This window comes from Bombus pascuorum, chromosome 1, assembly GCF_905332965.1.
Source record: "Bombus pascuorum chromosome 1, iyBomPasc1.1, whole genome shotgun sequence".
NCBI lineage: Eukaryota > Metazoa > Arthropoda > Insecta > Hymenoptera > Apidae > Bombus > Bombus pascuorum.
The window spans coordinates 14,261,279-14,277,403 of NC_083488.1; the positions used below are offsets into that span (position 1 = coordinate 14,261,279).

At 34.2% G+C, this 16,125-nt stretch overlaps 2 protein-coding genes and 1 long non-coding RNA gene across 4 annotated transcripts; 1 reads left to right on the top strand and 2 right to left on the bottom strand.

Annotated features, from left to right (window-relative positions):
* Positions 1–13: 13 nt before the first annotated feature.
* LOC132905690 (elongation of very long chain fatty acids protein 7-like) lies at positions 14–4,533 on the bottom strand. Its single transcript, XM_060957262.1, has 5 exons — positions 2,951–4,533; positions 2,686–2,876; positions 2,543–2,623; positions 2,119–2,302; positions 14–1,774 (listed from the first exon to the last, which is right to left on the bottom strand). The coding sequence occupies exons 1-5, from the start codon at positions 3,009–3,011 to the stop codon at positions 1,452–1,454; spliced, it is 840 nt and encodes a 279-aa protein (XP_060813245.1). The 5' UTR covers positions 3,012–4,533; the 3' UTR covers positions 14–1,451.
* A 1,597-nt stretch (positions 4,534–6,130) lies between these two features.
* Positions 6,131–13,368, bottom strand: LOC132905694 (elongation of very long chain fatty acids protein 7-like). Of its 2 annotated transcripts, none has more exons than XM_060957276.1 (4): positions 12,920–13,368; positions 7,767–7,848; positions 7,413–7,684; positions 6,131–7,327 (listed from the first exon to the last, which is right to left on the bottom strand). In XM_060957276.1, exons 2-4 carry the CDS (start codon positions 7,813–7,815, stop codon positions 6,821–6,823), a joined length of 828 nt encoding a protein of 275 aa, XP_060813259.1. In that variant the 5' UTR covers positions 7,816–7,848; positions 12,920–13,368; the 3' UTR covers positions 6,131–6,820. The 2 variants fall into 2 exon arrangements, with proteins under 2 accessions (XP_060813259.1, XP_060813268.1); XM_060957285.1 differs by lacking the exon at positions 12,920–13,368 and adding an exon at positions 8,005–8,116.
* A 390-nt stretch (positions 13,369–13,758) lies between these two features.
* Positions 13,759–15,634, top strand: LOC132905779 (uncharacterized). The gene is made up of 3 exons (XR_009657859.1): positions 13,759–14,199; positions 15,428–15,464; positions 15,588–15,634. It is a non-coding gene; the product is annotated as an uncharacterized LOC132905779 (long non-coding RNA).
* The last annotated feature ends 491 nt before the right edge of the window (positions 15,635–16,125 follow it).

Genomic DNA, 16,125 nt, shown 5'->3' on the forward strand with positions numbered 1-16,125 from the left:
ATTTGCAAAATCATTTTAGACGTAATGTTTTATTTTCACTTCAAACACTTATTGTGTTTATATTATGTATACATGTACGTATTATGTTCAAAATCAGACCATTGCGCAAGAGACCTTGTGCGACCTTGTGCAACCTCGAATGTCCTTGACTGTGTTTGTGCATCCTCGAAAACTGTTGAACACTTTTACGTTGCTTTATCTTCTCTTTCTTCTTTTTTTTTTTTTTTGTGCGAGCTTCGATTATGTATTTACAAGGTAACATTGATCGATTCGAAGTAATATAAAAGTAAAGTAATTGATTATTCATAACACGCGCGCTACGCGATCGTCGTGGAACAGACTTATTATTTTATTGCTTCTGTGTGACAAATAATTTGCTGCCAGCGCAAACGTCATATTATCGATGATTTATCTCTGTCATACCGTCCAACAGGAAAGATGATAGTAATATGAATTAAGCATATATTTGCTAAAGCTTGCGCTGCAATCGTCATGGATTGGTAGAAGTAAAGGTAATTATGCACAAAAGGGGATTTCAACTCCAATCTTATCGAATTTCATTTTTCCATTTTCTTTTTTTCGTTTTTCTTGAATTTCAATTTCGAATATATTGCAGAGTGGATGACTATAAGTAACGTGCACTTTGTCCAAGTTTTAGGACGATAATGAGTCGAAAATTATGACAAAAAGAGAAGATGATAGTGAGCCGAAAACTATGACAAAAAAAAAAGGTTACTTGTTAGATTATATATACTCCAATATAACCAGTTAAAAATTAAATTTCATATTCATTTGCATAGGATTGCTATCCTAATAAAGTATTCGATTATTAATTAATCCTAGTAAGGTATGGTTAGATTAGATTTTATGGGTAGCTGGCGGTCCAAGCCCTCCAAAAATACTCTAACTTAATCAAACTTTACTCGAACCATAATCGTTCTATGCCTCGGACAAAGTGCATGTTACTTAGGTAGCGCCTTCTCCAAAACAGATCTCAAAATTTAAGGTCATTGGAGTTAAATGCCCTCTTTTGTGAATAATTAACGAAGTAAGTAACGAAGATGATGAGTGACTTAAATACAAAGATGAGACCGAGAATAAGCGTTCCGTGAACAATACAACGAAAAGATTCTGCGTTTGCGTGCATATGAAGAAATGCTTTAGAACTCGAATGACTTCCATCAAATCTTCTTATAATAAGGTAAACCTTACCTTTGGCAGAACAATTCAAATCGAATTTTTAAATTGTCATTTATGTCTTCGTTGTTCGGTCTTCGTCAACACGCATGAGATATTAGGTGTTAATAAGTGTCTAAAGTCTAGAGTATGAAGCGCTAAATTGCTATTGTCTTATAAAAAAAGAAGTATTTCTCGCGCGAGTACTCGGTGGGTCGCCTCGCGCGTTGAAAACACGAAATAACGTTAAACCGTTCCGGGCGCACAGGACGTAGCTATTGACTCTTCAACTTTCCGTTCGAGACGTCCGACGAGATGCCGTTTTCGCGGCTCTTCCGTATTTTGATGTATGACTTATAGTAAAAATCGCCGAACATCATCAACATGAAGAGATTCTGAGGAATCATCACCGCCGCCGTCCACTTCGGGAAACCACAATCTTCCACCCAGGCTAACATTACGAAGTGGATCGTTATCAAACAGAATTGAGTGAGCTGCAGTTGCGTCACATATTTCTTCCACCAGGGTTTGCTTATTCGCAATGATGTAGCCAGATAGTGAGTGTACATCACCATATGAACGAAAGAATTTAAAGTACCTGTGGCAATAAATTTATTTATTTAATAAATAAATATAAATATACACTTACAAACGTTATCAGTTTATGTAGAGACACATTGTCACGAATGATTCCTTTAAACGTAAAACGACAAAGGTAAATACAATATTCAATATCCAATTGTCAATACAATATATATCGTCGTTGAATTAAAGAACGTTGGTCGTGAACTAAAAATCATAAAATTGTGGAAACAATTTCATGATAATTAATATTCAACACATGTACCAGGTTTTACGATAGAAAGGCTGATATGAAAAATATTCTTTAATATACAATATTGTAGGAAGTTAAAATCGAACGAGTGAAATTAGATTACTTACCTAAAAAGGTAATGTGACCGCCAGGCAAAAACTTGGTGGCTGCCCAGCTACCAATAGCCATGCCCGTGTGATGATAAACATGAAGAAACGACACTTGCTGTTGCTTTTTTCGAAGAATAAAGAAAGCCGTGTCGAGTAAGTCGAGGAGCTTCATTAGAAAGTACGACCAAACGATCCTAGTTATCTGCGATTCAAATAATTCAAGTAGTTCAATCTTTGATATCCTGATGAGAATAGATTGTAATTAATAGACTGGGGGTGTTATGCATTTACGGAAAGTTTAACGCTGTGAACATAAAATGAATATATAAAACATAGAAAGTACTACAATATTTACACTTTTCTATGTTCATAAAAATATGAATTCGCATAAACTTTCGCAGTCTAGTAATTAGGATATAAAGGAAATATACGATGTAGGTACCTCGACCGCGCGAGGATCATCCGAATAATCTACTGGTTCACAGTAGAAGTTATAATGGAACAACCAGGCTAGTACCAATGCCTGTAATTACATTTAGACATTTATTACATTTTCATATTTAAATGAAATGTATACTCGTTTACCTTATAAAATATATATGCGCACGATACTATCTGTATTAGGTTATATATCTGTAGGATTCTATTCAGATTGAACGGTTTTCTCTTTGCCATAATGTTGGGTCCCAAGACGTGCACGAAGTATAGATAAAACGCTACTATACTAAAGCATCCCCATGGTGATCCGATGAGGAAATAGTCTTGCGTTCGAGGATCTTCCGGAAACAGAAAACATTCACATGACTACTTGCATCTTTGACTTGCATGCAATAGATTCGCATCTCTGTACCTGTTAGTTCCTCGTTAATGTAACGGTACCCTTGATAGATTCGTCGTATCAACGTCGCCATATTGCTATCACTAAATAGTTGATGGGATTCCAACTAACGTCTCTCACAAAAACTTCATAAGTTCGAAATGAAATCCTAAAATGATAAAGTTGGTTCAACTAACCTTGATAAAAAAATCAAACCTAATTCCTCTTTCTGAGCAGATACTTTCTAAACGTTTGTTAGCTTTTAAATCATCCAGTTTTCCTACGCTTGCTATCGAGCTTTGTGAATTGTTGGCAACGCAGTGAAAATGAAAGGAACAAGAAATAAAAATAAACGAAAGGAAAAAACACACACACACACAAATGTTAAAAGGTGAAACGTATTGAATTTTTCGAAAGCAAAAAGTTACAAACAATGGCTTTCGATTGTTTAAGTCACTACCCAGAGTCTTCCAATCCGACTAAACTCCGCGCAAGATACAACTTGACTGATGAAAGCAATTTCCCCCGTCAAAAACATTATGGAATCGTATAGTCATTGTATTTTAATTAAACGCTGGAGTCGAAACCAAATAGCCAGCCCCTGGCTATTTAACGCCGTTTCGAGACAATTTCTCTGTCCCCTTTCTTCGAGGATGTACGACCTTCAAGCTGAACGCGCTTAATTTTCTATTCCATGCCCCTACGAAAAGATATCAGATCGTAGAAAGGTTTAATTCAGTATTCCCTGATTCTATGGGTATTTCAAAGAAACTCGAATGCAAGGCGTTGTATATCATTCTGTCACACGCATTTAATGACTTTCGACCTTCTCATTCTTATTTATTGTTCTATTCAAACTACGCGAACGACAATTAGAACAGAATAGAAATAGAAAATATTAATGCAAATATTCAATATAGGTCATTGTTTGATGTTTTTAGATATATTTTTTCCCTTGACATTACGAAAATAAAAAAAAGCTCAATCATTTATTTGATAGCTAGCACGAAATGCAATCAAATATGCATAATTGTTCTGTGAGGAGAATGTTGGGACTGGTATATAAGCACATTATCAAATTGCTGCAATCGTGTCAGACTTCCGGAACGCGGTATGCAAAAATGATCGCAGCTGTGCAATTTTGTATTATTTTGCAATAATAACCTCTCTTTTTATATTTACAATAACTGTAACCAATCACTCCGTTTTACAATCATTGAATCATAAAAATGGAGATACGTAAACGAAAGATTATGAGTGGAAATTTTATAAACAAATTAATAAAGCCCGTATGTCTTTAATCTTATAACAAGCATTTGACATTTTCACACAATAAGGAGATTTGTTAACTGCATAACGAACAACTTTACAATATTGGTGCCTGTTCGACAAAATCTAATAAAACGAGAAATTATGCTGTAACAATACTACAACATAGTTGAATATTATACAAGTGTATCTAGAGTTTTTCTTCCTTAATAGAACGAGTTTCTGTTTAGACGTCAACAAAATAATTAAAACTAAATTAATCAATTAAAATTTTAAAAATAATTAATATTCATTTGATAATGTCTTTATTTTTACATTTTTAGTTTGTTTGATTGACGTAGTGAAAGGAAATTGAGAAATTAGGCTATTTGCGAGTAACAGAAAAAAACTTATCTCTGTGTCAATTGCTTTTACTAAAGGCTTTTCTACCTGTATAATACTTCTTTAACCGATAGAGTATTCGCGTTATGTATACTATGTGCTGCTTTCGATGTTTGTCAAATATAATTTCACATGAAATTTTTCAACGAGAATCGTGACTAGAACATTGATGATAAAGATGATTATTGAAAATTATGATAAAACATCGCCTATGGAAATCTCTTATACGTAATCCATTTAATTTACTAATTAAGTGCATAAAGAATCGATAATCGTGGCCTTGTGTGGCCAAGCACACTGAGAGCGGAGCTCTTTGTTTCGAATTAATTCTTCAAATACTACTCTCTACTCTCGTGAATGCGCTTCTATGTATTAAGACACTGGAATTTTTACTTTCGATGATCAAAGCGCTTTTTAAAATCGAAAATGAAAAACGTCCAATGAATAGGTATGGAATATTAATATGCAAATATTACTTCGTTGTAACTAATTAAACCTGGAAACGAATTTATTAGAATTATTACATGCATTAGATGTGTATGCATTAGAAGCAATTAATTGGAGAATTATAAAATTGAGCAGATCTTGCAAGTAATCGATTCGTCATTGACACGTGTGCAACGTTGAAATGAAACGGATGAAGAGGTCCCGTGGGTCCGATGGTCGTGACCCTTAACGACAAAAGGACATTGACCAGCGTATAATCGAAGATCCGCTGGCCTTCAATACGTGTTTTGTTTATTTCAAACGTGGTTTAATTGATATTAACGGATATCAATATCATTGAAGAAAAGACATCGAGGGAATTCAATCGTAAGGAAAGGAATATTCGAGAATATATTTAAAAATGTAATTACTTTATAGCACATGTACTTCCATATTTATATATTTACAACTAGATGATACGAATAAATTAATTTTGCCTTGAAAAGTATCGATAATTTTTCTACAAAATTATTCTACAGACAAGTACTGTCATTGTTAATAAATTTTTGTAAACTTACGTAATCATTATTTGTTTTTTAATTCTATGGATTTTAATTTTTATACTCTATTATAAACACATTCCATTAAAGAAATTACATTTAAATAGAAAAATTTGTAAACGTTGAAAAAATGTACAACATTATACGTAATTTCAGATAATTCACTTTATTTCTAATGATGGACGTCTTTATAACTTATTTGCACTGGTATAAACAAAATAAATTGACCTTTGCTTCTGTTCTAAATTCTATTTTCTCTTATAAGTAGGTATGTACATTCGTATAAAAAGTTGTTGTGCCAAATAGTTACCAAATTGTTGAAAAAGTAGCAATTATTTCACATATAATAAATTTTCAATACAATAAAGTACATTAATACTTCCATTCGAAGGAAGATTCGATAAAGGCACATTATTGGTCTATCTTATCGACGAACAGTATAATTCGATGAGCTGATCAAAGAGCCGAATTGATTGATAAGCCCTTTGATCATGTTTCCTTCATTATCAACGTTATCTATCGAACGTTACGATATGAAACTGATTTTGTATGTTTTCAATACTTTCATTTCTTATAATAAGGAAGTACTTTCCTTTCATGATAAGACACACGCTGGAGATACTTGATTTTTAAAATCGTGTTGTCTGGTGTCTCGAATCACAATTTACTTACTTCTCTGGCTGGAGCGAGATTTATCTATCTTTGGTATGACTACATATGTTCTCTTCATACCTAGAATACATATTATGCATCTGCTCCACTTTTAGGCAAGAAACAATATATTGAATTTAATAAAAAGAAGAAAAGAAAGGAACTCTTACATATTTCTTACAAACTCTACTATAATTAAATAGAAAGATTTTAAAAATAATTGGTAATTTAAGATGCACCAACCTAAAGGTATGACAACTTAGAATTATATTTGCTTCTAATATATATATATATGTAAAATATGTAAATATATTATGTATTATATATAAATTTCATACATAAATATATATATTACGTGTGGTCAATGTTTGATCATAAAATAAATTTTTGAACAAAAAAATGTAGAGGAAAGAAATGAGATCGTCATCGATGAGATGAAGATCGTCTCTGGTTTTCGAATATACGAAATTGATCGATCAGCAATAAATATTTGAAACACTAAATTTATCGTTCTATGCTAGTACGCTTCTATGTACTTAACGAAGGTAAGGTAATGTTCCTTTGTAACGAAGAGGAGTACAACAAGCGAAAAGAAAACCGCGTCAACGACATTAATTCACTCCACTTTCTTCGCCGCCATATTTATTTGCTTATCCTTTATCTGTTTTCGTTGTCTCTTACGATAATTTTCGACGTAGAACGACCCGAACATGTAGATGAAGATCGTCGCGTTCAGCAAGAGCAGGAACGCAATAGGCCTCGGATAATTGCATCCGTTGAAGAATAGTTGAATGGTATGGATAAAAATCATGCCAAATTGAATCAACTGGAACATCGTTATATATCTTTTCCACCAGAGATATTTGTTCATGTGTGACCCTATCGAGGACAGCATGTAGTACATGTACATGATTATGTGAATGAAAGAGTTGACGACGCCCAGGAACGTTCCATGGCCATTCGGCAGGAACTTGACTCCGATCCAAGCGCAAATCGGCATTATAGTGTGATGATACACGTGAAGAGTTGAGATCTGACGACTCTTCTTCCGAAGAACGAAGAACACCGTGTCCAAAAGCTCTGTCAACTTGCATATGAAGTAAAAGTGCACAATCTTAGCCATCTGTAAATCACAATTTCACAAGCGTTAACATACAACATTCCACCGTTTATTCGGCATTTGTTTAGCGGATTATGACGAAAAGTACTCTGATAGATTTTGGATTGTCCGAATAGTCAACAGGCTGACAAAAGTAATTGTAGTCATGCAGCCATCCAGCCATCAATCCTTCATAAAAGAGGTATATACTAAATAGCACTTGAACGAAATTGTACACGATCATGGTTTTCCTCAATTCGAACGGCTTCTTGTCCTTCATGTACCTTGGTCCAGCGGATAGGCAAAAATACACATAGGTAACGAGAATTACCGCCAGAGGACCTGGTCCTGACACGAGAAACCAATCCTGTGTGTATGGATCTGGAATTGTTAAAGAGGCGTATTATAAATCACAAATCGCTTATAAAGGTATTCACGTATTATTTATAAAAATGTTTCTTACGGCATTTATTGTTTATGAAGTCTTTGTACCAATCTACGATGGTCGCCATTGTTTTCTGATGATTGCTAGTAAATGGACAAATCTGAAAGAAAACGGCATACCTTCAATTTATCAATTTTCAAGTTATCCTTGCGTTGAGAAATAAACGATAAAGAACGCGGATTACTATAAAGAATTCATGCAGCTTATACTAAACCTGAAAGTGATTTATGAGAATTTAGTGTATAATTGACTTAACGATATTGCTGTATGGCAATCAAAGTCTAGTCGTCCATAGCGCCCGTCGGAATGTGATCGTTAAATGTCTTTCTTTAACGAATGTTTAGTAAATACTAGTAACTACTAGTGAATACTTCTTAGCTTCGTTGGAAGCTAATAATAATAAGAATAATCGTAGATGACGCAACATTTGGTCATATAGTTTGCTTGCGGATATAGATTCTCGAACTTCTCATAGCTCGAGTATCGAGACGTGGATGCGATTGAGTAGATGAAGAGGATATTAAGTAAAGGAGATGTGTAAATGAGCAACGTCTTGCGTTGACTCGCATCAAACAATGAAAAAATAATGGGAGGAAGCACGTCTCTGGGCCTACGACCAAGACACGCATGTTATCGATTCGGATGATCTCGTTCTAATTTTTGTGCCGAACTGCTATCAGTGGAATGCAATCAATCAAAGTACAACGTCGCGCTGATATTTTTTCGTCGGTAGATATGACCAAGCAAATTTGGTCAACGTCGGAATTTGAAAAACTTTGGATCTGAGGAGAAATGTGCGCCTTTGCCTATATTAAACATTAATCAGGCATCGCGGTGTATCGTACTTTCTCAATTATTTTCACCCGCAAAGTGTTTTACACCCGTTGAGTATAACTTAGGGTCGTGACATTTCATTTTAAGTTCCGAAACCCAGTTAAACTTCAGTGTTTCCTTAATGCTACATACTAGTGCATTTATAAAAGGTTTACGCTGTGATCTTTGACCTTTGATCTTAAATCGATGAATGAGATAAAAGTTAGCACATGATTAACCTTGTTAATATATCTCGATCGAATTAGAAACAAAGAAAGCCGTTTCTCTGATAATAATTAAAATTTATGGAATAACAACATAAGAATATCGAAAGTATAAGAAAGATTGAGTTTCGTAATTGAATACGGTTGAAAAGTGCCTTGTCATAGCGAGACACAGAAATTGCTCTAGGCCGTGATTACAGAAAAAAGAATAGAAGATACTCTGAGAATAAAGAAGTGAGATGCAGCTTGCAACCTGCAGGCTGGAAGGGGCCAGGAACCTTGCTAGTGAATACTTATTAGTCGTGAACCAAGGTGAACGGGATCTTCAACGGGCATTGCTGTTTATCTCGTGTCCCTTTTGCCCAACTTCAACCAACGGAGCATCGAAAACCTGTCTGTTCACTTTCGTTATCTTTTCATATCAGTAAATATGGGTTCAATAATCCCAATTCGGGGTTCGAGGACACAATGCCCTTGAGTTCAGTTATACGTGTTGGGACTTTCCTGCTTCAAGTACCTTTTTATCAATTCTTTTATTTTCTTTTCTAAACCTTTCTTTTGGCAAATATTCTGCCGATGACTCTGCATTCGTGATAGCCGTGAACTCAATTTTTTGTTTTCGATCTGCCTGTTTTTCATCAAAATATGCAAGCATGATATATGCATACATGATATATTTTAGAAAGATTAAAAGATGAATGAATGCAATGATGTCATAACCTCGAGAAAAATGATTGTTTCGCAATTGCACCGCTTGTCATTAGATGAAATATGGTAAATATGTCTCTTTAAATTATTCATTCATTATTATTCAGTCATTTTACCATTCTTTGTTAGGAAAACGGCAAAAAATTGTACGTTTTCATTAGAGATGCGTTATGATGAAACGATCGTGATTGGAACGCTATTCAGTATGTTGAGAATCTCGCGGCACGATTGACATAAATCTTTGCAAAGCTTGACGTTAATTAAATGAGAAATAGATCAAAAATTATCTAGTGGGAGAAAGAACTAGTCATGCGTCAGCGTTCAAGGCAAGTGAATTCTATAAAATTGTTCCTCCGAGTGCAAGTGTAGAACCTATGTTGATCCTTGCACCAACGACGTAGGAGGAAAATCGTATTAAACCGGTTGGACGACCGAGTTCATCACGAATAAACGCGTGCAACGCAATACAATACAAAAATACAATTACAATATTTGCCTATGTAATCAAGGAGTCCAACGCAAAACTTAGCAACATTCAATCATTATTATAAATTAAGTGGCTTTTGACGCTTGTTGTTGTTTCAACGATTTGATAGTCTAGTTGGGAAAAAACGACGGATGTCGTTGGCTTAATTAGTTGTTAAGTACTGCGCGAGATAATATGCCTGAATGGAAGAATGAACATTCTTTTCCTCGATCAAAAGGTTTTACCAACAATGTATATGTAGATTATTGTAGAAATGTAGTATGAACAAAAAAAGGAAACAGTTTTTTACGGCTTTGCTGCGTTGTTGCATCGTAGATAATATAATTTTACGATATGTTACATATTTGATATCAATGGAAAACGGCAAAATATATCCACACTTAGGAGGTATCTACTTATATACCTATCTACCTAGTTATAAGTACCTAATTGCCTTGTCCTTCGCGTTTTCACAGTTTTCAGTCCCAATAACGCAGTCATTGACATTTTAAAATAGTTCTCGATGCAACCTACATGCATCTTGCTAACCTTTCGAAATATCATACAGCTTATAGCAGAACAGTTTTTTACGCATAATACTGTCATCGTCTTATCAAGATTATTTCATTCATCGAGAAAGATGCACATTTAACGATTCTGTTTGAATATTCGCTAGTTATTTTGGCTTTGATTTCTTTTATCGTATATAACATTTTTTTATCATCTTTAGTTTGAAAATCGATTACAAATAGAGTTTGATGACATTATATCCTCGTCATCTCGGCATCTCTTTTTCTATGGAAAAACATAGGATCTTAACAATCAACATTGTCGATTCGCAAAATACAGTTCTCAGTGCATTCGAAAATTAATGCACTCGAGTTAGAAGAAAAAGTAATAATAAAACAGGATTCATCCACGGAAGAAAATTTTTCTTCGACTATTTTTTCAATAGTTTTCTTCATTATTGGACATATATTGACATATGAAACGATGTTGGATGTCATTAAACCGCTGTTTATATTTGAAATTGTGTGGCGACTAAATGACCAAATGACATAAGTGGTGATCAATTCGATCAAGTGTGAACTGAAGATATACTTATCAGGTTATGTATTGCATTTTTATAGTACCAAATTTTTATAGTCATATGAACGTTCTACTAAATGATACGAAATTTAATATATTTAAATGTACTTAGTTAATGTGTAGATGTTATAATAATAAATACAATAATGTGCAAAAAATTTTGTAGCCACTCTAACTCAATCGAGACAGCACTTTGCTGGAACCTAAGACAACTTTGATAAACAATTTTGAGAAGATTTAATCATAATGATTTGTTTCTTTGTAAAACTGGTTTAATTTAATTTAGACAAAACATAGGTTCTTGCCGTCGTGCATGAAGTCAGAAGGTAGATATCTTCACAATAAGATTAAAAGATGATCAAATATCTACGTTTGTTTGCAGGAAACGAACATTTTTAATTCGAATTTCCGACATGTCGCTCTATTTGCATGATCTCTGTTTGCAATTGATATTTTTTGCAGTGATAATATTTACGATGTAACGATGCGAATAAATACTGTCCACCCGTTTACTATTGAATCAATAATTATCAGATACACATTTTTCGAAAGAGAATTGTAGAAATCTTTCTTACAAGTGAAACTTTTACTTCGTATATTTTTACACATTTTAATCATAGTCTCTTCTTATATCTTGTAATATCAAAGAATGTATCTTTCAATTCATGGTCTGTCTCCTCGTCATAATTGGTTTTAATTAAAAATTCAGTTGATCAATGAGCTGATTTAAGAACAATGAGAAACTGATAAACAAAATGTGAATATACAATCAACAACGTGGTCTATAAATATTGCAATGTGATATCAATTGATAATTGACGATATTGAATAGTACATTTTTTAATGTTTATAAATAACTTGACAAATTTACATTTACGAAATGTACGTTCGATTGATAAATATACGGGCTGACAGTCGCAATTCTCAATCTGTGTTAACATACGTTGATACGCGTTCAGAATAATTTTTCGATTAAGTAACGTGACCATTCTTGTAGCGACACAGGCATAAATATTTTTATCAATAATTTCTTTGTCATTTATCGTTCTTAGCTTTTCTTTTCTTTTTTAGAAAGAGAACCAACATGTAACGATCAGACGTGCAGGAATTTAAATGAAATTGCTCTCGTTTTCCCTACTGTTTAAAGTATCCGACTTAAAAATTGGATGCGTTTTCCAATCTGTAATATAATTTCAAAACAATTCCTTCGATGATTTTAGTTCATTAGCACAAACGTTTGTGTCGTTGCAAAATTCATTATTCACGATTGAAAAAGAGCATTGAGCACAGCATTTAAGCATGTAATCACTTCTCAAGGCGTGTTTGCATAGATTTCAACATATCTGTAGGCAGTTCGCAGAACAGGAATTTTGTAAGATAAAAGAAGATACGCATGTATATTATTCTACTATGCTCTAGAAACTGTTATTCTGTAGAAACTGTCTCGCCTATCATGGCCCGTGTGACCACATCTTAGAAAGCTTCGTCGATTTTCCACGGACTATCTGCAGATCATGTCCTTAGTAGTAAATCTACATACTATTGTTTTACGCTAATCTGCTATCGCATAGCATACCGCAAATGCGCACTGATATAATTTATGTGGTATATTTAAACGAGCGATATCCGATGTATTTAGCACGTTTTGCATAAGTATAATCTCTAGGAACAAACTGAATCTCGATAAATCTTTCGAAAAAAATTTTTAAACAATCAAAACGCATCACTATTCTCCATAATTACGTTTATACACGCTCGTCTAACAGAATAGTTGTGGAATAGCAGAGCGTCAAAGTGCGTTTACACGAATAAACGACAGCAAGCAGAGAACGAAAATGAAATGATGGATAAAAAAGAGACGTTACTCTCACCTGTTGCGGAAAGGTACGGTCGAACGACGATGAAGATGCTTGGTGTCGTGATGCGAGGTTATCAAAGTATCGAAAGAAGAGCCGATGAACGGACCACGGTGTAGCTACCTGCGACTAGCTTTCCTTCGTGTCGTCTTAATAGCTGAAGAGTGTCCTGTACGCAAGACCCGTTGCCAGTAGTTGCAGTTCAAAACAATGAAAAAGTCACGAAACGGCTGTTGTTCGAGAAAAGTATGTCGAAAAAACCAAAAGCAACAGTTGGATGTCGTTGACTGTAGGGTGTGCAAAAGGAGTCGTACTAGGACACTGTAAATGCGATGTATCTGAGAACGCTGTTATCGAAGTGGCAATTTTCGGTCTTTCAGCACGCACCACTGAGGAACACCGATGCCAAGATTCTCTTTCCCTCTAGTTTGACCACGAACGATATCCTCTACAGTCTGACAACGCAAAGCTGTGCAGTCGTAGTCTTATATCCCTTTCAGCCAGACTGGTTCGTGATTACGCTTAGCAATGGAGTCGATGTAGCCGATTCCCGAACAAATGTTCCTCCGCTACACCGCTTCACACCGCATCTTGCCATTCCATACGTCACTCTTTTCGACGTAACTAGCATTTCCTATTCCCGCATGTTTACAGACGTCTTCTCTAATTTTTCTCCACGAAGATTCTAATTCGTTTCCCACCAACAGAACGCACGAACACACTAAATTCAAATGCGAATTCATTTGATTAAATGACACCACCTACGCTCTCCCTTTTATACCATATTTATCCACAACACTGAAAATTCTTGAAAGTTTCGACATTTCACGTGTCGCTCGATGTGTGTCAATAACATTTAATTAATCGTAGTCGTGGTGTGAATGCAGTTTCAGCGGAATTTAAATCGCGGTGCGATCAACTTCTGAGTCCGATGTCTCGTGTAATAAAGAAATACTTCGTTACTCGAGTATAACATAATTGGACAGTGGAAAACAAAATGGAAGAGCTCTTGCTTACGGTATTTATATCGCGACGATATTCTTCAAAAGTAAAACATGCTGAAACTCGAAAGTCATAGTTCTTTACGCATGTCTGAGATTCTTCCTCTAGGAAGAAATTTCTTGGCTGTCTGTACTTTCACACGGCACGTCAACAAACAATTGGGAAATGAACAAAACGACAACTTCGCACTATGATATATGGCATTTTGGATGCCGGAATTACCGATATTGCGTATTTCTCATTATCATTATCGGAAAATGGTGAAACGGAGGTTAAATTCTTCTTTACAAAAAGTAAGTTCAAAGAAAGTAAGTAGAACTAAGATTTTTAACCACTTTGTGAAAATCTTAATACGAATAATCGACGTGTGCTTGATCGCATCTGCATTGTTTCATATAGATATCATTTATTTAAACTCTTTTCAACTATTTAATATATTAATTTCCTTGTATCTTAAAGCCAAACGCATTTACGAATTTCGGCAATTTCGAGTTGAATTGACATAAATGAACTGATAAGTATCGCAAATCCGACGAACGATGAATGATAATCCAACAATTGAGGAAGTCATCTAAATAAAAAATGCAATATTTTCCGTATAACCGACTGCGCAAATCTTAGATGCGCCGGATGACATGGGTCTAGGTCAAATAGTTACGTTTTGACTAGTTATGTGATCGTCGATAATTATACAGAATATTTTAATATCTGGAACTTCAGTTTCGATCAATTATGTGTAATTTACATAATTGTAGCATAAGCTTGTATGAAAAACGCATTCACAGCAAAATATGTATACTCTACATAAATCATAATATAAAATTAAAAGATATCTTAACTTTTATCTCTGCATTATTAACGTTGATTACGGTTTAAAAAAAGATAAAATTACGCGGCAGTATAACGAGATGTAGCTGCGTGAATACCGATCAGTAAACGATCGAAGGACAGTTTATTGCGCAATCACCCCGTTGTATATATGAAGATATGCATATATGCAGATGAACATGGTTTAATTTCCTAATTATCTATATAATTTGATAATTTTATAATCCTATAATTGTAACTGGTTTGCGGTATAAAACGCAATTCAACGTGTGAAAATTTATAAATTGTAAACCACTATTGTCTTTTAGATAGCTGCAAGGTAAAAATTCGTGAAATCAACGTTACATTGAAGAACAATAGTAATATTCTTTAATAAAAATATATTTTACAAATAAAGTATAAGAGGACCAATTAATTACTCTTTGAAGCAACTTATTTGATTCCGGATTTTAAAGAAAATTAATACTCTCGAATGAGATTCGTTATTAATTTAATAATTCATACACTTTTGCTATAAAGATGTTAAATATATTTGTGGTTTGCTGATATCTTTTAATTAAACTTTAACTCCATTAAACAGAACAATTTTCATAGTTTGTGACGCAATAAATTAGAAAAGTTAAATACGAATATAATAATCAGCTTATTAATAAAATGTCGCTAATTATAATTAAAATCTCATCTTTTTTCTAGATTATAACATGTACAAATCGATGTCGAATTGTCAAAGGTAAAAAAACTTTTAACACTTTAAACTTTCGTATTTAAAAAAAAAATGTTAATATAAATTTGAAGTGAGAAATTATTTCCTTGTATCTTCTTAATTTTAAGAAATCTTTTAACTATAAAAAAGACTCCAAAAGAACGCAACAGGACTGGCACCCAACTATAATCAGGAAAGACAAATTTTAATACACAAATTGAGACAAGAAGTTCTACATATCAATACCAATTCTTTTATATTCTCTCATCTTTGAAAGATTGTTCAATTATAAAAAAGCATGAACGTGAAAAAGTTAATATCGAATCACGAATGTTGGAGCAAAAATTCGATCGAAATAGGTAAACGTCGCACACGTTCGAGTGGATACAAGCGGATAATGGACTTGATTTGCGAAAGGTTCGAACAAACATGGAACAGCACTACGTCCGACTGGTTAGCTCACTCGTCAATCGTTAGAAAACTGAGCTTTGCGTAAGACTTATTGGCCCTGGCATAGGAGACACGGGTTAGACAACGACGCGGTTGTGTTGGTGAGCGTCGTCGAGCTGTATAATCGCGGCGCGATGAATATAACCGTTTTACACTTGGATCTTCAACGATTAACGAACTTCGAGCATCCACCGTAATTTACTTGCAATATAAGAGGATACAACTGGATCATAATTGT